General features: G+C 48.5%; 5 protein-coding genes across 5 annotated transcripts; 2 read left to right on the top strand and 3 right to left on the bottom strand.

Moving 5' to 3' along the window:
- Positions 1-1,436: 1,436 nt before the first annotated feature.
- Positions 1,437-3,068, bottom strand: J7337_007691 (uncharacterized protein; the record flags this gene model as incomplete). Its single annotated transcript, XM_044825326.1, has 2 exons — positions 1,437-2,097; positions 2,146-3,068. The coding sequence occupies 2 exons, from the start codon at positions 3,066-3,068 to the stop codon at positions 1,437-1,439; spliced, it is 1,584 nt and encodes a 527-aa protein (XP_044680983.1).
- A 7,093-nt stretch (positions 3,069-10,161) lies between these two features.
- Positions 10,162-11,805, top strand: J7337_007690 (uncharacterized protein; the record flags this gene model as incomplete). Its single annotated transcript, XM_044825325.1, has 1 exon — positions 10,162-11,805. The coding sequence occupies one exon, from the start codon at positions 10,162-10,164 to the stop codon at positions 11,803-11,805; it is 1,644 nt and encodes a 547-aa protein (XP_044680982.1).
- A 1,194-nt stretch (positions 11,806-12,999) lies between these two features.
- On the top strand, positions 13,000-14,040 carry J7337_007689 (uncharacterized protein; the record flags this gene model as incomplete). The annotated part of the gene is made up of 5 exons (XM_044825324.1): positions 13,000-13,128; positions 13,180-13,393; positions 13,434-13,750; positions 13,831-13,917; positions 13,963-14,040. The coding sequence occupies 5 exons, from the start codon at positions 13,000-13,002 to the stop codon at positions 14,038-14,040; spliced, it is 825 nt and encodes a 274-aa protein (XP_044680981.1).
- Positions 14,041-14,620: 580 nt separating this feature from the next.
- On the bottom strand, positions 14,621-17,209 carry J7337_007688 (uncharacterized protein; the record flags this gene model as incomplete). Its single annotated transcript, XM_044825323.1, has 1 exon — positions 14,621-17,209. One exon carries the CDS (start codon positions 17,207-17,209, stop codon positions 14,621-14,623), a length of 2,589 nt encoding a protein of 862 aa, XP_044680980.1.
- Positions 17,210-18,344: 1,135 nt separating this feature from the next.
- J7337_007687 (uncharacterized protein) lies at positions 18,345-19,625 on the bottom strand (the record flags this gene model as incomplete). Its single annotated transcript, XM_044825322.1, has 2 exons — positions 18,345-19,404; positions 19,459-19,625. The coding sequence occupies 2 exons, from the start codon at positions 19,623-19,625 to the stop codon at positions 18,345-18,347; spliced, it is 1,227 nt and encodes a 408-aa protein (XP_044680979.1).
- Between the last annotated feature and the right edge of the window lie 2,406 nt (positions 19,626-22,031).

Raw genomic sequence — 22,031 nt, 5'->3', positions numbered from 1 at the left:
TCGTTGTCTGACATATCTCTGCCATAGTTCACCCGAGGTCTTTGTTTCCACTCAAAGGTGAAACAAGCAAAGGACTACGAGACCAGATCGAAGCTACTGAAACCGCCCTCAAATCCCCGTTTGCGATTGGACGTGGATCGAGTCTCACAGGTCTTCAGAGACTTGACTTATCCATTAAACGCAATTGTGAAAATGCTATACGACTCGGACATGCAGGTCGGAGAGCTCGGCGATTCCATAGGTTTTCTTCAGGGGTCACAGGATGGAGAATTTGATAATCTGGAGTCGGAGCCATGTCGCAGTTGGAAGCTCGCTTACCGCCACCGTGACTTCGACGATTATGGACTTACTACACATACATCCCGGCTTCTGGAGTGCGCATACGTCATGTGGGACTACTCTGGGACTAATGATAGACTGTTGTCTGAACGACTTGATGTGATAATGATGGCCGACTTGCCTCCCGAAAGAGACCTGTATGGCGAGGAAAGAAATGAATTTATTCGTTCTCGGACGCAGCGGGAGCAGATCTATTCGCGTGGTGGCGAAGGCTGGTGGCCTACCAAGGGGGTTGACTTCAGCAGGGTTACCGGGCTTACAGACCAAGACAAGGAAGAGCTACTCAGTGAATGGAGGGAGAATGGTTGGGTGGAACCGCTGAAGCGTAAGAGAAGCGGCAGCTCTAGCTCTTGTTCTTCAGTCCAGTCTACGGTAACTGTCCGCCGGCGTTACACTTAATGCCTATCGAGACATCAATATGTATGTAATATTAGTGTATAATAGTTAGTTAGTGAAAGAATGTCAGTTTCTCGTGTCAAAGGAGTATTGTTAGCTACCTGACCTTGTCTAGCGTATCCGTCCCGCACAATTGGATCTGAGATAATTCCCTGTCACCCCTTACACCTTCGCCGTTTACCCTCTCGGGGGAGGAAATTCGGTCTTTATTTGAAACGGAATAATCGCAACTCTTCGTGCCGGCACACCTCTGTAACTCCCTCTGAATTAGCTTTGCAGCCAATCAGACCCTCTGTAATCCCAGGCAAGCAGTTGCTACAGCGCAGCAAAGTGCTAATTTGCCTCAGTTTCGATTAACAGCTTGGACAGAGTAGCATGGCTGGAGGTGATGGTATGGAAAGTCATATCTCAGATACCGTTCGACTGCAACCATTTGTTGAAGTCGGCTTAAACATGAGACATAATGGCTTTGGGAAAAGTCACGCAGAGGACAGCAACGATATGGCTGCAAATAACACACGAGCTTCATTGGGGACCGTTCTTGGTGAAGCAAACGATAGATAAATACGTCAAACTAAAAAGCCCAGGAGTACAAAATAAGAGTTACAAGGAGATCAAATACGAAACAACACCGTACAGGTGCCCCTCAATCGCCCCGAGACATCCACCCCACCATCAAAAGAATAGGTCTCCATAATTGCCTAGTTCCCCCTACGTCTCTTGGAAGCATTGTTTCTCTCAGACCCTCCCCGAGGGCGTCCGCGTCCGCGTCTGCCCGATCCATGTCCGCCGTTCGCCTCGTCCAACTTGCGCTGATTCTGTTGAGAATATTTCAAGAAACTGGGAGGGTCCTCTTTCGTTACATTACGGCTATCCCAATCCCGCTTGCGCTTTGTCGCGTTCGTGGTGGGCTTGGTAGCAGGCTGAGTGACAGTGGTGGCTCCGGCGTTGGCTGATGCTTGATGGCATACAAACTGCCTAGGTTCCGGATCCGGCTTATAAGCATCCAAAAATGCTCGTCCGGCTGGCGTGTTTCTGTAGGCTCGCAATTTGTTCAAGAGGAGCTCGTCGGGTAGCTGAGGCTGTTGAACATCCCTGGCCCATGAGGGGCCAGCCTTTCGCCACTTTGCGCACAGCCTCAACATCTTCACAACTTCGGAGTTCTTACATTCTGTTGAGGTGGAACGATGTAGCTCGGGACAGTTGACACATTCATAGGGCCCGGATTCTTTTTTGCACTCGCTTGTAAGGTGGCTTGCCCTACACTTACCGCACTGTACTGGATTGTTGCACTCATTCTGTAGATGCGAAGGCTTGTTGCACCTGTTGCACCAGAGATCGTATGCACGCAGATCGACCGGCCTGAGAAGTGTCAGGTAAAGATGGCTTCGGACCAGGATGAATACTTACGTAACCTTTCGCAAACGAGGAGACCCGTCCACTATCACACCACTGCCCTTCCAGAGCTTCTCTGCATCCTTTCGGGACTCCATGGACAGTACGAGTGCATTGCATCGTCTGAACACATCTGTAATGGTAACTCCATTCCATTGAGACCAAGTTCCCTTTTGCGATCTTGGATCCTGGTTGTGCCGAGAAGCATAATACCCTACGATCTCGACACAGTACCGCTTACTCTTGACCATGAAACCCGGGTCAAGTTCAAGGATAGAGCCGAACCTGCCAACCTCGAGACGAATCTTATCCTCCCAGACCTCGTCGACGACAGTCAACAACAGGGTGTTGTCTCCAACAGCCCGGATATCTGTCACCATATTCCAAGGGGATCCTGCAAAACGTAACCTCCTCATGGCGAAGTCGCATTCCGTGTCTTTTTGAAACTTATTGAAATTCCCGTTGCCCAACTTGATTCTGATCTTACCCCTGGTGTCCAAGACCTCATCCGGCATCTGATGCAAGTGCGCTTGGAGGATCTCGTGCATCATCATACCAGTTTGCATGTTTTGCGTGATGACCATCTCCAAAACACCTTTGAGTAGACCATTGATGTTTTCGAGGGAAGTGTTGACATTTGCGAGCATGGCCTCTATGGGTGGCGAGGTTGCGGGGCTCGCAATACGACCAGGGCTGGTGGTATTGACTGGAATGATTCCGGCGGGGGGAAGATTGACGGGAATGATGACATCTTCTTGATTTGCGTTGGTCTGAAGGGCCTCGCTTTCTTCTCGATCTTCGTTCTCTGGAAAGGATGCATCATCGTCCATCTCAGAGTCTGACTCCCTCAAGTTTGGCGGGGATGGGGCGTAGGGACTGTCAGCTCTGTCATTGAGAGGCTGGGTAGATTCCCGAGACTCTGGCTCTGAATCGGACATTTCGCAGAATGAAACGTTTGTGTAAGTGAGTCAAGGAATGATAGAAAGAAGCAAAGAGATGTTGGAGTTGATGAATGCTTGTAGTTTGGATTATTGATTGATTGTTTGAGTATAATCACAAAATATAAATACTTGACAAGTGGCACAAATTGAGAAGTGAGTTGTAATTGCATGCAAAGAAGTCTTCTGTTGCAGTCATTGATCATCATCGCCATTGTTTTGTCAACATCTCTTCACCTATCTCTCCAGGTCGCTAAGGTTACTGGACGGTCGATGGCTGCGCACCGCTTGCGAACCGAAAAGACTGAAAATGGACATTGGCCAAGGCAAATTATTAGAGACCATGTTCTAGACTTGGGGCTGTAAGACAATGTGGCCATAAAGATAGCCATTTGAAAGCCCCGAGGCCATGCATGGAGTGTAAAAAGAAACAAAACCGGTCTAAATCCTGCGAGATTTGCCGGTATCACTTGAGTCCGTCTGTATTACGCGTTGTTCAAGAGACGATAGTGGGCTTGCAGGGTTTAAGGGTTGAACAAAGAAATTGTGTCCTGACTAGCAGTCAATGGCTTATTACAATATTGTTCAGCTGTCTAGGATCTCGGCCCCGAAAAACAATAATTGCGCCTATGGTTGAGGGTCCATTGAGCAAAAAGCAAAATGTGTCTCGTAATTAGCTGTATGTACATGCTAACTAGTCACATTCTGGAAATTACCTAGGTTAACCTAAGGTAGTCTCGGGAAACTCCACTACTCCTTGAGCCTTGAGCAGCTGAAACTGGGCCCTGGTAGCTACAGATAGCTCCAGCCGCTTGTTGGTGGTGGCTGATGAGCCTCTTAGCGCGATTCGTACTTTTCTCGACATCAATCTGACTGTATCCCAATTATATTCGCAATAGCGCAGCGGCCGATGCCTTCCAGCATGGCAAAGAAAAAGAAAATCCGCGGGATTGTTGGTCATAACTCTCAAGTGGACGAGGCTTGAGAAGTTTGGCCCTGCAGAGATGTAACCATTTCTAAAGACTCTAGACTCCAGAGTTCGGATATGAGGCAAGGAATAGTCAATAGCGTATTCACGGTGGGCTGATCAATCCTGGCACGGAAAGGTTGCTGGGCAGAATGCCATGTTTTCTCGAGTGGTGAACAATAACAACTTTGTAGTCAGATTTGCTAATTAGATGTCTGTTACATCCCGTCCATGAATGTCCAGATTGATGCATACAAAGTCTTTCATTATGACTACACCGAATCTCAATTCTGTCTTCTCGATGTATCAACTAAACCATCAATTCATACACTTTATTATACACTTTCCCTCTGGGCGTTATGACAAGTACCGTCCCGATGGAGAAGCCACGCTCAAAAGGCCAAAAAAAGCGACTCAAGTCGCAGCGGAGAAAGCAAACGCTGACTCGTCTGATCGACAGCCCCTCAGATCTCAACATCGTCCAAATCAACGTCAAGGACGCTGGAGAAAGAGTCCAGGCACTCAAGAATTGGATTTACAGTTGCGAGCACAGGGTCGACATCCTCTGCCTCCAAGATATCCCATCCAATATGAGAGCCTTCCAATTTCCTGACCATATTCTTGCGTTTGGTCCCAACAACCCTGAGCTTCTCCCTCCAAAGGGCGAGGAACAAGGCAAGACCAGGAAAAGAAAGGCCATCCACATCACGAACAAGTATCTGGAAAAGGAGAAGCTACACAAAGTTGCTTACCTGATACACAAGTCGATCCCAATTGCCGATTGGGACGTGGAGTTCCATGACGATGTGAATTTTGGTTTGGCCGCCACGATGCTGCTGCGGATCAGTGACGATCAAACCATAGCGATTCACAACGTCTACAATCAGTTGAAGCATGTCCATATCCCGGATCTTCTCCAGAAGGTCACTGCAACAGGTGAAGACTTCCTTGTCGGCGACTTCAACCTTCACAATCCGGTATGGGGCGGCAACGAAGTAACCATGATCGAGCCCGAGGCCATCCAGCTCGCCAACGGCCTTGATCATGCGGGTATGGAACTCTTGACTACCCGTGGCTTTCGCACCTACGCCCGAGGAAAATGTTTTGCTGGGGAGTACAGCAGTACAATTGACCTTACCTACGCCAGCTCATCTCTTGTCCCGTTTGTTCGCAAATGGCAGTCTCCAGACGTAACAGGCTTTGAGTCCGATCACCGTGTCATTATGACCACAATGAACCTCGAGCTCAGCCGAGTGCCCAGCACCTACTACATCTGGAAGCGCGCCGATCCCGACAAGTTTCGTGCGTGTGTTGGCGCGTCCCTGAAACCCCTTGGGTTTCTGGCACTTACAAGCCCCGCCATGATCGACAACTACGCCCGTAAGATCGTTCAGGCATTTGGTCCAGCCATTGAGACGCTGGTACCTCTGGCGTCCCCGCCAGGCTCGAAGCGTCCCAAGTCCCGGCCAAACCTCGTCGCTCAGCGAGCGCAGAATCTTCTGAGACTGGCGGAGGAGAAAGAACGCAGCTCTGACATCGCCACAGAGGGCCAGCAGCATTACAAGGTCAAACGCTTTGCGCAAAACGTCATTCGCAAAGAGCGTTCCGCCTCTTTCCATCGCATGCTCTCCCAAGATATCGCAAAGCGCAAAAGACTCTACTTTTGGGCGAGGCGGGGCGCCAGCTGGAACAAAAAGGCGCTCATGCCCATCCGGCAGGTCAGGGCCGACAATGTTACCCATCGTACGCCCGAAGGTATGACTGGCTGCTTCAGACAGGCCATGTGGCCAGACGGAACCACTGACGAGCAGCAGGTCCCTCCCGACCGGCCACCCAACGACCCGGAGAGAGTTCCCTTGGTTGTTTCGCAGGACTTGGAAATGTCCGAGGTCAAGAGGCTTATCGCAGGCGCGCCTACTGGCAAGGCAGCAGGGCCAGACCTGCTAGCCTACGAGGGCATGAAGATGGCCCAGGAGGAACTTTTACGCTACCTTCACCACCTGTTTGCAGCCTGTCTCAAGTTCGGTCATCATCCCGCTGCCTTCAAGCAGGCTTGTACAGTCATGCTGCGAAAGGCTGGCAAGGATGACTACGAGCAGCCCAAGAGCTGGCGACCTGTCGCCCTACTTCCTTGTATGGGAAAGCTTCTCGAAAAGATCTTCACCTATCGGCTCAAACAGCTTGCTGTCGAGCACAACCTTCTCCCCGACGTACAGTTTGGCACTCCCGGCAAGTGCACCACCAAGGCGCTCCAGTATCTGCTCAACAACGTCTACTCCGCCTGGACCGGCAACTTTCGGCGACTGGCTACTCTCATGGGACTTGACATCACGGGCGCGTACGACAGAGTCGAGCGTTCCAAGCTCATGAAGATTCTTCAGGATGCTGGCCTACCCGAATGGATGCTCAGTTTCATCTGGTCGTTTCTTACCGATCGCAGCACCGACATGAGGCTCCCGGGCTTCACCTCACCCAGCTTCTGGGTCAACATGGGCATTCCCCAGGGCAGTCCCTTGTCTCCCATACTCTTCCTCTTCTTCTCGATGCCCATTGTTGGTGCAGCCAACGAGTACACCAACAATAGGGTAAAGATCTATCCCTTCGCTTACGTCGACGATACCTACTTACTCGCCGTCTCCAACAGTTACGGAGACAACTGCCAGGCGCTCAAGGAATGCCACGACAGGATCATGGAATGGGCCGACTCCGTCGGAGTTTCTTTCTCGCCTCACAAATACCACGTCATGCACTTCTCTCCACCAGGAAGCAAGACTGCCCCCTCCAAGCTAATGCCAAAGATTCCCGGGCTGGAGGGTAAGGAGCCCGAGCGCTCGGTGAGAATCCTGGGCGTCGAGGTCGACAACAAGCTCAACTGGCAAAATCACGTTCGAGAGGTAAGATCAACACATTGCAGGACCTGTTTGTTGCATACTAACTCGTCGTCACAGCTGGCTGCAAAGGCCAACACGAAGATGAACGACATCGCACGAATCTGCAATACCACTGCAGGTCCTGACATGATATCCCTGAGACAGCTTTACATCACCACCGTTCGACCGATTATATCACACGGCTGCGGCGCTTGGTTCATCTACGGGGACGAGGATATTGTCAAGTACCAGGTACCGGGCAAGGTCTTAGGGTCTCTGGTCAGCATTCAGAACCAGTGCCTGAGGATAGTCACTGGAGCATTGGATCGTACTTCGGGGCGAACAGTCAACAAGGAGGCATACGTCGAAGACATCCTTGTCTATCTGGATAGGGTCGCGACCTTGCAGAGGGCTCGCGCTCTAGACACTCCAGATCACGAAAAGCTTCGCAGAATGCGACGGATTGGCAAGAGGCCAGCCGAATTCGAACTTCATCCATACCACTCGCTGGACTACCCAGCCAGATCCCTTTTGGAGAGAGCTAACGAGTCGTGTAGGGACAGGAAAGCCAGCAGCATGTCACTCAACGTTGTGAGGAAGGCAATGACGAGGATTGCCAAGCAGGACGCGGAAGACATGTCGCGAAGGATGTGGAACCGACACCTCGAAGATTGCTATGCTGACTCTCGGCACTCTCCGAGTTTTCGCAGCGCAGCCCTGATGGACAAGGCCAAATGGGGACCTCACAACCTTAAGCGCTACCGCGGCCTATCTCGCGCACAAAGCACCATGCTGATACAGTGCCGAACCGGTTACATCGCCTTGAATACTTTCTTGTACACGCTCAAGGTGAGCCAAAGCCAACCCGACCAGCCTCTCCCCAACGAATCAACACTTCTAACCATGGTTCAGGCATACGATACTACACTTTGCGATTGCGGACGCGCCCCCGAGAGCGTCTTCCACCTGTTCATCCAGTGCGACATCCTCGCGTCGGCCCGAATACACCTCTACACTGCACTCGGCCACAGAGACTTCTACAGGATGCTGTCCGAGAAGCCCGAGATCGCTGCCGACTGGGCGATAATGTATTTCGATATCCCCCAGTTCGAGCACTGCAAACTTGAGTCCCGATTCAATTCGGTTGAGTTATCTTCCTCCGCCTCCCAGCCACTCAATGTCCTTGATGAACTCAAGGCGTGGATTTACGGGAGCGCTTCATGATTTACATGACCCAAGTGTTCATTAGCTGTGTTTACCCTCAATTTGTGTTCCGTAAGTCTACCATTTGCCAATGCCTGTCCCTCTCTGTCGCACTCATGCTAACCGCGTCTAGTCATACTGCTCTGCGTTGCCTTGCGACCTGATCCAATCTATTACTAACCCACCGAGCCAGCTTCGGCCCGCTAAGTGAGCCATTCCCCAATTCATTCCTTTGGTGGTTTACCAACTAACATGCCCCGCCAGCATTTACAGTTTTTCCCCCAACGCCAAAAGTGAGTCCATTCGTCATTGATCCATTCCCGTACCATCGCGCATCAACTAACAACTTCTTCTTGCAGCCTTCATTTCCCAATTTGCCTTTTTACCCCTCTTTCCCCCCTCACTTCCCCTCCTTCACGCTGCGATAGCCCTCGATTCCCACGATACAAGTAGGTGCTTGCCTGTCCTCGTCGTCAATTCATTGCTGACCCAAGCACCCGCAGCATTCACATCCACGATTCGACCACTGCGACCGCGCATCTCAACTCCATGAACCACAGCCAATATCGACCGTAAGTTTACTGCAGTCACATACTAGCAAACTCTTGCTAACCGCCATTTATAGGTTGCCGCCGCCCGATGTGATGCCGTTGACGAAGGCCTGCTGTTGCCTTGACAGGCGTCGACCCTGTTCTAGGCGATTTGCCAAGTCCTCTAACGCGTGCATCTGATCTGCGATATAGTCGCTAAGGGCTTCGTCTTCAGCTCTGTCTCTGTTGATACCAAGCAGCCGTACTTGGCAGCCGAAGATTGCGAGATGTTTGTCTTCTCTATTTCCCGGCTGCCTTCCTAATGCTAATGATGATCTCCAGTGACTCGCTGTATTGTTGATAGTTTATCGACATGCGGCAGGTATTTTCTTGTGATTTTACGACGCCTTAGGAAGGATTGGAGGACTGGTATAGTGTTGAGCTTGAGGCTATGGATTTCGGTTGAAGGGCCGGTAAGCAGTTATGACATGAACTTATTTACACTTCTTGTTCAGAAAGCTAAAAAAAAAAAAACACCATAGGATATGTAGGCATTGACTGCCTCGATCGGATGGTTGTGGCCGTTGTTGATGTCAATCACGCAGCGTTGCATCTGTGAGTTTTCCTTACTTGCTATCCGAGTCATTGCCGCAATGAAATTGACTGATGCGTCCTACAGTGTGCTGGTTTTTGCGATCTTCGGCTTGTTTGGAATTGGGCCTTTGGGGTTGGAGCCTTGGTGTTGATCGCCTTGACCGGGTGACGATGGAGAAGGCATTCGGCCTGCCAAGGCCGGGGGAAACAGTAAGTGTCCAGTCGCTCTCTGTTCTAGAACCTCCCGATTAACCATGCTTGCAGTCTTTTTATGCTCGTGGATTGAGGCCACTTGTTCAGTTGGATCATAAGGTTGAAGGCAGCAGCGCCGTATGACCTCGAGACTTGCTTTTAAAGTTATTGTGTTTTTTTGGCGTTGTGTATAACGCCTTATATGTGATATGCTGAAAAATAAGCATTATATTGTGTTATTCTTATTATGAGACCTTATTGGCTATACCTCGCGTATTGCTGCAGAGACATTTTTACTTTTTAATAAAAAAGAATACACCAAAAGCCTTCTGTCCTCTTGCGCCAACTGTGACATGTTTACGTGGCCTCTTCATTCATCCTGCCGCGTCGCGTACCTTGGCCTCAGATTCCTTACGGCGGGGCTGCTGCCTAAAGTTCAGCCCCAAACTCAAATCTCCAGGCCTCGTGTCACTAAGTCTCAGTGGCCAACTTATGTGACGTGGCCTGATTATAAAGCCCTTACCCCCGCTCGAAAGTCCACCTGTGACAGAACCGCGAAATACGTTGCCCCAGCCTCAGTCTCAGTCATTCTCTTTCTCAACTGGTACAGTTGCTCCGTATCAAGCACGACTCTGTCATACTATTTTCTGTTGACTTGACTAACAATCTTTCTTGCCCGATAATCCCCCTCCAAATCGCTCTCACTCTTCCACTGGCTTGACTTGAACCCCGCTGTCATGTCTTCGTTCTCGTTCTTGAGTCTGCCCCCCGAGCTTCGTCATATGATCTACAAATACTACTACACTACTGCCGAGGGCTATTTCCTCCAGCCAGCTTCCCGGAAGCTCGCTGTCGCTAATGGCAAACCAATTGACCTCGCCCTGACGTATACCTGCCGCTTGGTAGCTCAAGAGACCGAAGGCCTACCTCTATCATTGAATAGCATTACCGTCTCCACAGTCTACGATCCCGAATTGCGTCCTTGGGCTGGCCGCTTCGACTACCTTCTCTTTGCCCAGTTTCGGAAACAGATCAGGCTTGTTCTCGTCTTAGGCGACTGGTTTCTCACTGAAGAAATGTGGGTTTGTATTGAACAAACCTTTCCCTGGTTCGTGCCGCAACTCAGAGATGCCCTGCACCAACGGCAACGTGGATACCAACTAAGCAACCTGTCATGTTTTCGTCATTGGCATCTATCAGATTCCTTCACCTATCCGGCAGAGCCTTTTTGGCGGGAGTCTTGTGGAATGTCCGCGCTTTCTGAAGCCCTCGAATTCACCCTACGTACCATTGCTCACGGAGCAATTGGGGACTTTGATAGGATTGTTAACGAAGAACTTGTATTCTGGGAATATAGCGGTAGGGATCGGCTCTTGAACTTCCTCGACCAGTCCTTAAAGCCTTGGGACGAACCCAACCCCGATGTTCTTACAGAAATGGGGTGGAGGTACACCGATGATCACCTCTGGCCTAAGCTCGAAGCCTGGGGGCCCAATGAACACCAAACAAAAGAGTATCATGCGAAATTTCGCTTCTCCGCTGCTTCCGCAGCCATACACTGGCTCAAAAAGGTTCCCGCAAAGAAACGAGTGTGCATTCGTGGTTTGACGATCATCGAGAATTACCCAGCTGTAGGTCGTCAAGAAAGCCACGCTGCAGGCCTTGTCCCTTTCTGCAAAGAGAATCCACAATTGCGTATCAGCCACCAAGTCAGTATGCTGAATGTCATTTTCTCTCGGGCGTTGCTCCGCCGCGCTACTTCTTTTGCAAGTTTGCAAGCATACGCAAGGCATGAGATTGGAGAAGAAGCCTTTAAGCAGGCAAGCTCTGTATCATTTTCTGAGGTAGCAAATTGGTTAGCAGATATTGTATCTCTACCCAAGGCGGGAATGCCCGATGGTTCCTATACTTTTACCCTAGATGGTGAACCTATCCCTCTCATCTGCTCCAGGATCTTCCAACACGTTGTGCTTCGCAAGGAGGCCATGCGAATCACTATAGAGCAGTCGCTCCCATCACTAGATAGAGCTACTCAGTTGAATATGGCCCCCCAGTTGCACCGAGGACATGGCAACGCATTTGCCCAACTTATTGATAACAACTCATTCATCAAAGCCAACTTCGACCCTGGTCAGCTTGAAGACCCAGAGAAAATGCTTGCTGAGTTTGAAACTGGAGCTCAGCGATTTTTACAAAACTACAGACGTTTTCAATTCGACTTCGAGCTTCTTCGCCCACCATCGGTTTATAACCTACCAAGGCTGGGAGCACTGGTCATAGAGAATTACGAAATCAGGCCTTGCCAACAACCCCGCGAAACATATTGGTTATACGCGCCACCTCCAGCGGCTGTGCACACAGAGCCAAACGTGTGGAACTAGGCTACCTACTCAACACTACCCATAGAGCGAAACATCCTGTGTAGGTAACAATTGCGTTTCTAATTTCGTCGGAGAAGGTAGGCTAGATGCGTTGACTGTCGAGTGCCATTTCGATGTGCTCGATAACAAGGTGGGCAATTTAGACAACACTGTGTACTTTAGTTCTTGGAATTGTCATCGCTAGTAATGTGTAATTAGATCCTTTTCATCCAGTCAACGCTAGTACCAGAAACGAACTTGGATTTCAACCTGCCAACGGGTGACACGGTGCTGGACATTGTTTAGAAAGTTGACATAGTGCTCACATCACGAAGTCACGACGCAACAAAAGTAAGACATCCGTGCTGTTAATCAATGGTTGAGCTGGGCTAAGCAATTCTCCTGTGAAAACCAACTTCTCGCACTGAAGGCTACCCGGGAGGATCGAAAGGACGAAACACATTTTTATCCCCAATTAACCAAAGTTATGGCCGGATTCTTCGTCATCTTGCGCCTGGGTTTTTCTTTTAAGGACAATGCAATACATACGCCCTCCATTATCAGTCACTAGTATACATACATGTTTAAAACATTGATTAGGAAATAAGCTTTATATAACCAACGACAAGATAAGAGAGCAGTCAATTTAAGTGCTGGTGTCTCTATGCAGGGTAAGTGCTTTATCAGTAAGAACTCGGAAAAGCACGCAGCCAGGGTTTTTGGTTCCGCCAATAAGATGCTTCGTAACGCTGTGTTGGAGTCATGACTTTTCCGACTTGGCAATGGGGAACTTGCACATGATTGAAGGTTTGGGGGTTAAAAGATTAGCAATGAATTCAGTTGATACCCCAATAGGCTTCAAACTATCGGCAAAGTCGCAATGATATCCCGAGGTAGCGTGTATGGTGTTGCGGGTATAAAGATAGGCAGAGCCACGAGAATCGCAATTCAGGTCTGAAGTGCCTCGAAATTCACGTTTTAAAAACATCTAAACTCTGGCATCACTAGACCATGCGAGGTTCGCAAACCATCTTCGTTCTCTGAGCACTGCTTCTAACTACTGTTAGTGCCGTGTCCCTTCCAGCTGGAGTACCCTGCGACATCTCAGAGTTTAGAGACAAACATCCCTACGCTCCACCCAAGCATGAACACCGTGAAATCGTCCAGATTCATGCATCTAAGAATGACACAGATGATGTGTCGGATAAGTTCAAGATGGGCGTACGTAAAGCCAATGGCGGAGGCACTTTGCATCTAGCCAAGGGAAAGACATATGTCATTGGTAAAGCTCTAGACTTGACCGGGCTTGAGGACATTCACATTCATCTTGAGGGGGAGATCAAAGTAAGTACTTGTGATGCATTCCGAAGGGGTGCGCTTTTCTGACAGCTATAGTTTCCGGATGATGTTGAGTACTGGCAAGAGAATGCCTGGTACCATCCCTTTCAGAAATCGATCATGTTTTGGAAGTGGGGAGGAAAAGACATTAAAATTTACGACAATGGTGTAATTGAAGGCCAAGGGTCCGTGAATCTCGTCCGTCCTTATGAAAAAAAGCTGATGCCATTAGACAACGGTGGTGGAATGAGTTCGAATCTGGAACTGGCTCGTAAGTGAACCTCTATTATCGAATAAACTATTCAGATAAGCTTACATTTACAGCATTCTGAACCCAAACAACAAATATTACCGCCCAATCCTCTTCTTTGCCGAGAACACGACTAACCTCGATGTCTCGGGTATCCATCTCAAAGACTCGCCTTGCTGGAACAACTTCATCGTCAGCTCCAAGAACATCAAGTACACAGATGTTGTAGCGACTGCCCTTTTAAACAACGGAATTATCATTCCCAAGAACATTGATTTCATGAATACCATGAACACATCGACGGTCCGGATAGAAAGGACCTGGGTGAACATCGATGATGACTGTTTCTCACCGAAGCCGAATAGCTCAGATCTTTATGTAAATACCATGTATTGCAACGGCATACATGGGCAGGTCAGTACTGGGCTGCCTCGAAGAGAGTATGCTAACCGAGATAGTCTATCGGCTCTCTGGGACAGTACAGGGGCGAGGTCTCTAATGTCTACGATGTGCACATTGAGAACGTCTGGATGATGAATGGAGACGTAAGTGGCAAACTCCTCTATTGTGATTATATCTGATTACTCTAGTACTCGGCAGCTCGTATCAAAGTTTGGGCCGGTGAAGAAACTGGCACAGGATTTGTCAACAACGTGACCTTCAAGTAAGTCTCCCCAACCATATCACCAACGACTCCTGCTCAACAGATACCAGAAACTTCTGGGTCGCGCGAATGGACTGAGGCATCTTCCTCGACTCATGCTACTTCAACATCTCTTCCCAAGAATGCAACGCTCACCCATCGGGTATGCAAATCACCAACATACACTTTGAGAACTTTACTGGGTATACCTCTGGTGTCTATGGAAACGCTGTTGCAAGGCTGTCGTGCTCAGCTGTTGAGGATGCTGTTTGTGCAAACATCACTGTCAAAGACTTCAATGTACGGACGCCGTGCAGGGGAGAGCCCGTCATCATTTGTGATGGGATGCACGGTGATATTGGCGTTGATTGTGTGCCGTATGATAGTGATGAGGCTAAAGCTGCGCTGAAGGCGAAGTGTACGACTCCGATGGCCGCGACTGCCACGGATCCGTGGGGCGATGGATTCGTTGAGAAGAAGAAAGGAGCTTTTCATCCACAGTAGAGGTTGCGATTTGGGCCCTTAAAAATCGCTCACAGTTATCTGCAATGGCAAAATAGACCTCGATCGATGTACACTAAATACTGTTTCCTTATCCGACTCTGTCAAACAGTAAACTCATGGTACCCCGATCCAATAGTCTTTGTCTTTTGTGACCCCGGCAACGTAACCTTGGCCTTTGTGTTCGGCGGAACCCTGATCCTGAGATGAAACTTCCCATTCGACAGAGTCCAATCCGTTGAGATGGTTCCATACTGACTAACATACGTAGCACTTGCATGGGAAAGATTGCCGCCAGGAATAGGCGCAATAGAAACAGTCTTGTACCCAGGCTCCAAAGGTGCAATTCCTCCAATGTACTGATGCATCCAATTGGCAACCGACCCAAAAGAGTAATGGTTAAAGCTGGTCATCTCACCGGGGTTAATAGTGCCATTGGGCAGCATACTATCCCATCGCTCCCAGGTGGTTGTGCCGCCCATGACAACCTGGTACAACCAAGACGGAACCTTCTCCTGAAGAAGCATGCGGTAGAAGACATCTGTCGAGTTGATGTCTGAGAGTGCAAACCCAAGTTGAGATGTTCCTGAAAAGCCTGTACCAACAAGATAGTCGTTGTTCTTGATGATGTCTCGCAGGGTGTCGGCGGCTGCTTTTTTCTGCTTATCATCCTTGAGAAGGTCGAAAGCCAGCGATAAGGCGTAGGCGGTCTGAGTTCGGTTGGCTAATTTGCCGTCGGGTGCCCAGGCACTCTGGAACTCGCGCTTGAGATCAGAGTGCTGGGTTTGGTACTTCCTGGTTAGTTTGAAGTTACCAAGGGCTCCGGTGATCTGTGATAGTGTTTCGGTCATCTTGACCAAGTACGCATCCGAGACCAAGTACTTGTCTGTCGTTGCGGCGCCAGGGTCATCGGGGGGTGAAAGAGGGTCGAGCCAGTCACCAAACTGAAAGCTACTTCGGTTCCAGAGGCCAACATCATTCCGAGAGATACCTGTATCAATCCAGTTCTGAGCCTGAGGGAGGTGTTCCTGGAGTAGTGCCTTGTCACCGAACGATTGGTAAATGTGCCATGGATTGCCCACCACCACGTCTCCCCATACTGATGCTGGTTTGGGAGGTCTGTCCAGAAACCAAGGTATTGAGGGGACATAGAATGGCGGGACCATCTGGTTCTGGGACATCTCAGACCAGATATCCTTGTGCCAGCCCTTCCAGAAGGCCGATGTATCGTATAGGTAGTTGGATGTAGGGCCGAAAGCGTGTGCATCGCCCGTCCAGCCAAGTCGCTCATCTCGTTGAGGGCAGTCGGTCGGAATGCTCAGGAAGTTGCCCTTCATGGACCACCGGACGTTGGAGTGGAACTTGTTGAGAAGCGAGTTGGAGCAGTTGAAGTATCCTGTTTCTTCCAGATCTGTATGAACAACAATGGCCCTCACGCTATTCGCGTCCAGGGATGTTTCTTCAGGCCAGCCATAAAGTTCAGCATAGCGGAAGCCGTGAAATGTGAATTTGGGCTCCCACTCGATAGGACCTTCACCACTGAGGGTAAGGTAGTCCTCAGCCTTGGCTAGTCGGAGAGGTCGAAGAGCCAGTTCACCATCCTCCAGAACCTCGGCGTGTCGCAGTCGGATAGTGGTGTTCTTGGGACCATCAACGTTCAGTCTCAGCCAGCCAACAAGGTTCTGTCCAAAGTCGACAAGTTGCTTTCCAGAAGCGGATTTGAAGAAACGCTGTGGCTTGACCTCTTCAACGCGTCGCACAGGTGGCTGCTCAGCAGGAACAAGCTCGCCATCCGGAGAGGGCAGAAGACGAGTATCGTTCCAAGAAGAACCCTTGAAGCCAGGCTTGGACCATCCCTTGATATCGGTTTCGAGAGTTGCATTGTATTTGTCCCCATCATAGATCTCTCCGGCGGTAGCAGGACCAAAGCTGGACTTCCAAGTGGTGTCAGTGACGATCTTGACTGTCTTTCCGCTCTTGGACTTGACGTGGAGCTGTGCCAAAAGACCAGTAGAGTTGCCGTAGATGTTTCGTTGACCGCCTGCGAAACCCAACCGTCCAGCGTACCAGCCTTCACCGACAAGAGCGCCTATCGCATTCGAACCTGGGGTGAGGAGCTTGGTCACATCATAAGTGTCATAGACTTGGCGATGGTGGAAGGACTGCCAGCCGGGGGCCAAGACACTGTCGCCAACCCGCTTCCCATTGATCTCTGCTTCGTAGATGCCCAGGGCCGTGATGTAAAGCCTAGCCGAGATAATATCATCAGGAAGCTTGAACTCCTTGCGGAAGTAGACAGGACGTTTGGGCGCGGTGACGTTGATCTTGATCGTTGAAGCGATGGGCTTCACGTTCTCCCAGCTCTTCTTGAATAGTCCTGTCTCGACAGAGACCCAATCAGACCAGGGCGTCGAGGGCTGCTTTGAGCGGCCATGAGCACGGATCCTGACGGAGACGGGTTGGGCTTCTTCGAGTGGAGCATCGGGCCATGGCTGGTAAAGAGAGTCGGAGGACTTGCAGGAGAAGGAGTTGGGCTTTTCACTGGTGCTGCGAGTGACTTGGATGTCGTAAGAGCTCTGTTCCCAATCGTGAGCATCACCGTCAAACCTCCATGAGATTCTTGGTGCTGTCTCTGCGATACCCAGGGGTGAGGCGTAATGCTCAAAAGAGACTCGAGAGATTGACAGAGCCATCCTTGCTAAGCTTGCTTGCATCGAGTCTAACATTAAGGTCGCTTGGTCCCTCATTTTATAAACGTGTACGATCATACACTAATCCTTTTTGATGTTGAGCATTTCGGACCTTCCAAGTACCGAGGTCTATTGATCACCACCGGAAATGCCGTCCTCAGCCTTCTCGCTGATTGATAACCCGAGAGTCTTCGATCATCTTTACCGAATGTTACATTGCGGGGAAGAGCTAGATGAACTGGCTGGGGTAAAACGCGGGGAAATGCAGATGGACATCTCATGACGGGTCAGGGTTTGTCATCGCTGTAACATAACCCGTCGATCTGAAAACATACGCCGCCATCGACACAAGGTTGCTATCGTCGCAATAATACCCCAAGTAGTTGGCCATCGAGACATGATTCTCGAGATCAATGTTCCAGACATCGAGGAAGAGAGACAGTTCTTTATTATCCAGGCAACCTTCTGCTACTCTAGTCAGTTTGCGTGTTCTCTGTGATATATGTCGTTGAGTAAGGGTGGATGATTGTGCGGGCAGCGCTTTTCCACATTAGGACAAGATAAGCCATAGGAAGCACAGATATCTATTTATCCTCGGAATTTCCGGACAACAGTATCGGAAAACCCATTCGCATCTCCACACCATCACCAAACAATGGTCTTTTCTGGTCAAGGGTTGGGAATGCCGCGAGATGTTTTTTTTTGCTTGAGGATTAAAAATCGCCAGGATGCCGATATAAATTTAAGATTGACAATAAGTTCTTTGAAATTTCTGCAAAGGATATTTAGCGTCACAACCGCACCAAAGATTACCACGCCTGGCAGCCACTGAAAGTATGTCTTTCGTCCTATCGAGAAATGAATTGCAATTATCTCTCAATGTTAAAAATCAATACAATGTTGCTAAATGTTTCCTTCTGTCAAAGGAAATTCATAACTATTTAAGCAAGATCGTCGCCCAGCCTAGAGTAACGAGGACACACAAATAAAAACAAATGAAAGATATATTCTTGTCCTCCCACCGTCCACGGTATTATTCTTTATCCTGCACGTATAAAGCCAGTCTAACGAAGTACTGACAACGCTAAGATCATGTTCCCGAAAAGCCCAAAGAAGAGTTGGGCCGGGACACAGAATCCTATGATGTCTTCCACAGATGCCGTTTCCGACAGTCCACTATCCCAGTCTGCTCCGAGTAAGCAGTAAGCCGGTGTATACACAGCTCAAAACTGGACTTTATCTCTTCCAACTTCGAGTTGTTCTGGTTCACGCAGAACTTGCCCTTGTCAATCTTGACGAATGAAAGGTAATCCATCGGAAAAAGCCAGTATCCAGGAACAACCTCTTTCCCCTTTGCTCTGAAGTCCTGGATGAATAACTCTGCTGCACATTGCCACTTCTTGGTTCTGTTTGGAAGACATTGGTGTAGTGTGTCTCTTTGACTGAACAGGCAGCTATAGTTGACATCGGGCGACAGCGTGATTTCCTCTCTGGACAAGAGACGGAACCAGAACAGAGCGCTCAGCCTCATACCCTCTATTGGGAGGTACTGAGGTGAATTGGCTTTGACCCATTTGTCCTGGAACCCAGGGAGATGGAGATCGATGGGTGCCAAGGGCCCAGAGAATGTGCGAAGGTCCGCCCATCGTGGATCCACACATCCTGGTATGGTATCCTGAAAGCTGACGTCTGTCAATCTTCCCAGGCCCTCCTTCCACAGCTTTACCTCAGCAGGATCTTCTGGAAACGAATCATTCTGCCAATTTAAACCATTAAAGCCACGAAACTGAACTTTAAGGTCGGGGGCTAGGTTGACGAGCCCAACGTGCCGATGATCCGTTGCCCAAACACAATGAGCGAAGCGACCAAACCCTTCGGTAAGACCCATGCGTATGGTATCCGATTCCGGCCGAAGGTACAGCGTTCCCTTCTCATAGAGCCCTGGTTTCATATAAGTACAGGGAATGTGTACCCTGTAAACCCTTTTCGCAGCCTCGCGCGACTCAGCGTTGACGCGGAACAGTTTGCTTATGGCTACTTTATCATCAACGAAGACACCATATTTCTTCTCCGATCCTGCATTGACTTCCGTCTCCTGTCTGTTGGGAAGCTGGGGAGTAGTTGGAGAACCAATAACGGCTGCAACCTCTTTCTCCACAGGTCTGCCATGGAGCACATGCATAGTTCGTGCCTCATCCCTGTTATTCATTAGCTTTACATAGGCTGTGCTGAGAGCATGGTGATATACTTACCAGCATTCCTCTCCGAGGGTCCAAACATGCATGCTAAGAACTCTGTCTTTGATGAGAGCCTTTTCCCATATCAAGTCCCGAATCTCGATAGGGAGTCTAGCGAATTGAGGAAAGGTTGCCATTTCGTTGATCTTAGTGGTGGTAAGAGCAGGGCTAAGTTTAGACATGTTGGGGTTGATAAGTCTTGTGATTATTGAGATGAGGTATGTGAGATAGAGAACAGGGAAATTGTGATTCTTCTGCAGTTGGGGTCTCTGTCTTTATACTCTCATTCGGCGTGAAACTTTCGCCAACTAAAGTTAAATGACATGGAGAATCTTGGTATCAAATCATGCGACGACGTGTGTGCGTGGTCTCTTATACTTAGAGTGTTGAAGGGGGCAAAAGAGAAACCTTGTTCTCATTCATCACGTAAATCCGCCGCCGAAAGGTTAACCATATAGGCGGAAGTCATCCCATAGTTAAACGTTAAAGAGTAACTTTTAAACTACAATCCTGTCATAGCCACTGAGCGCTACGCTGTATGAGAATGCTAAACTTTTGACCGTCATTCATTTACGTCGTAAAGTATCTCTGGAACTATACCATAGTCTATAGATGACAAGCACAATTACTTCTGTGCACATGTCTATCCAAAACCTTCCTCGCTGGTACCCAACATCCGTTCTATGAGTATAGTTAAGTTGCACGTAGATCTGCATTATAGTTACTAGTCACTGAGTCAGCGAGTAACATTCTCTCGGTAGGTTGGTATGTTACATCACACGAACTATGGCCTCAATAGTTACTGGTTGTGAATCCACGTCGGTCCAAGGCAATTTTGGATCTACTTATTGTTTATTTGAGCCTTCATATGTTCTCTTTTCGTCAAGCAACACTATATTGAAGCGTCTACTGGTTCTTGAATAGCAGGGACAAGGACATGCTTGCTCCCAGGTAATACGTCCAGTACTCCTTGATCTAACTAACCAGTCACGTGTATTCAGTTCAAGCACCTGGAATTGTTCAGCCATGATTTTATATATTGCCAGTCTACAGCTTCGCGAACCTATTGACTATGTGCTTCATTGTTGTCTTGTGTCATATCTCCTATGAAGACTTTTGTTTCTCAGTCATACAAATTACTAGGTTCTCTCTGCCGGAATTAGCTCTCGGCCACAAATCTAAACTGTAAATAACACTTCTAGCCCACCACTTAGACATCGATACCACGATGACTGACCAATGGCTACAACATAAGGCTGACTGAGTCATACAAGAAGCAACTCGACCCTTCCAAAACAGAATTTCGAAAGTGAAAGAAACAATGAGGGTTCGGCACAAGTTTTGATTAGCTCGTCAGTGCCGTAAAGATTTATCTTTCAATCATAGGCTTAGCAGATAAAAAGTTTATTCATCCTTCAACTTTCTTTAGCCACTCATGAAATGATCTGCTGACTCACCTTGCGACCTCGAGAGACCTGAACATTCATGACCTTACGGTACCTTGTCTCGAAGGAGATGGCGACAATGAGGTGGACTTCGCCATCAGTTTGAGCCTGCTACACCAGAAGCTGCAGATGGTCATCATCCGCGCTCGTCTCTGTATATGGGGTATGCGTTCTTCCGACGGTATCGCCAGTCGCGTGAAAATACAGCGGCCCTGTTGTTGTTCTCGAATTTCCATTGAATTCTCCACGTTTAAAAGGCAAATTGGCGAGTTGAAGCTTGATACGAGAGCATATTCCAATCAGTGATCTGCGGCGGAGAAATTGATGCTACTCTACGAAACTTGATTGGCTCCTAAGCTTTTTTCTTTTGGATTCGAGTCATTCTAAACACAGAAAAGCCCATGGGTGCCTACAATTTTAACTTCAACATTCGTATCAGGTAACTGTTGTTAGCCTTTGTATTTACCCTAACCATGGGATCGTATAAGAAGGCCGTTAATCTGCCTTACTACAGAGGCTACTAAGAGATAAATAATATTAATCTTAATACCCTTAATTTAGCAAATATTTAAAGCTTTAAAAGTATTTAAAAGAAAAAGAATAATAATATAAATATATAAGGGCAGTAAAGGTATTTATATTATTATTTCTCCTCTCTTAAATACTTACTAAATTAAGGGTACTAAGACTAATATTATTTATCTCTTAGTAGCCTTGTATAGCGCGCTAGAGCCGACATTTCTGTGACTTAAGATGCTGCCTTGTTGCATGATATAACTACCTGCGACCCCGGACTTATTCACCCGCAGGCAACAGCACGGACTATCTGCAATCCTCAGTATCAATGTTTTACTAGAAAGCGGGGGATTAAACTTACAGCCATTATTTCTGCCCGTCGCAGGCATGGGTATTGCATTTCAATTATGTTGCTTCAAATACAGGGTTCGATGGGGAATGACTCCAGACAAGTATGATTCGTGGCAATATGCTCAGAGCTTTGTTATGAGGAGCGCCTAAACACAAAAAGGCAGCCATAGAGTCAACAAAAATATTGAATGTCATTAAGATTTTATTTATACTTCCGCACTCTTTTAAAAGATCGCCATTTTCCCCTCTCCTTCTGCAGAATGATCTTTCTCCTCT

The sequence above is a fragment of the Fusarium musae genome, chromosome 5, assembly GCF_019915245.1.
Source record: "Fusarium musae strain F31 chromosome 5, whole genome shotgun sequence".
Classification (NCBI taxonomy): domain Eukaryota; kingdom Fungi; phylum Ascomycota; class Sordariomycetes; order Hypocreales; family Nectriaceae; genus Fusarium; species Fusarium musae.
The sequence above is the reverse complement of the archived record's forward strand: the minus strand, read 5'-3'. Positions and strand labels throughout refer to the sequence as shown.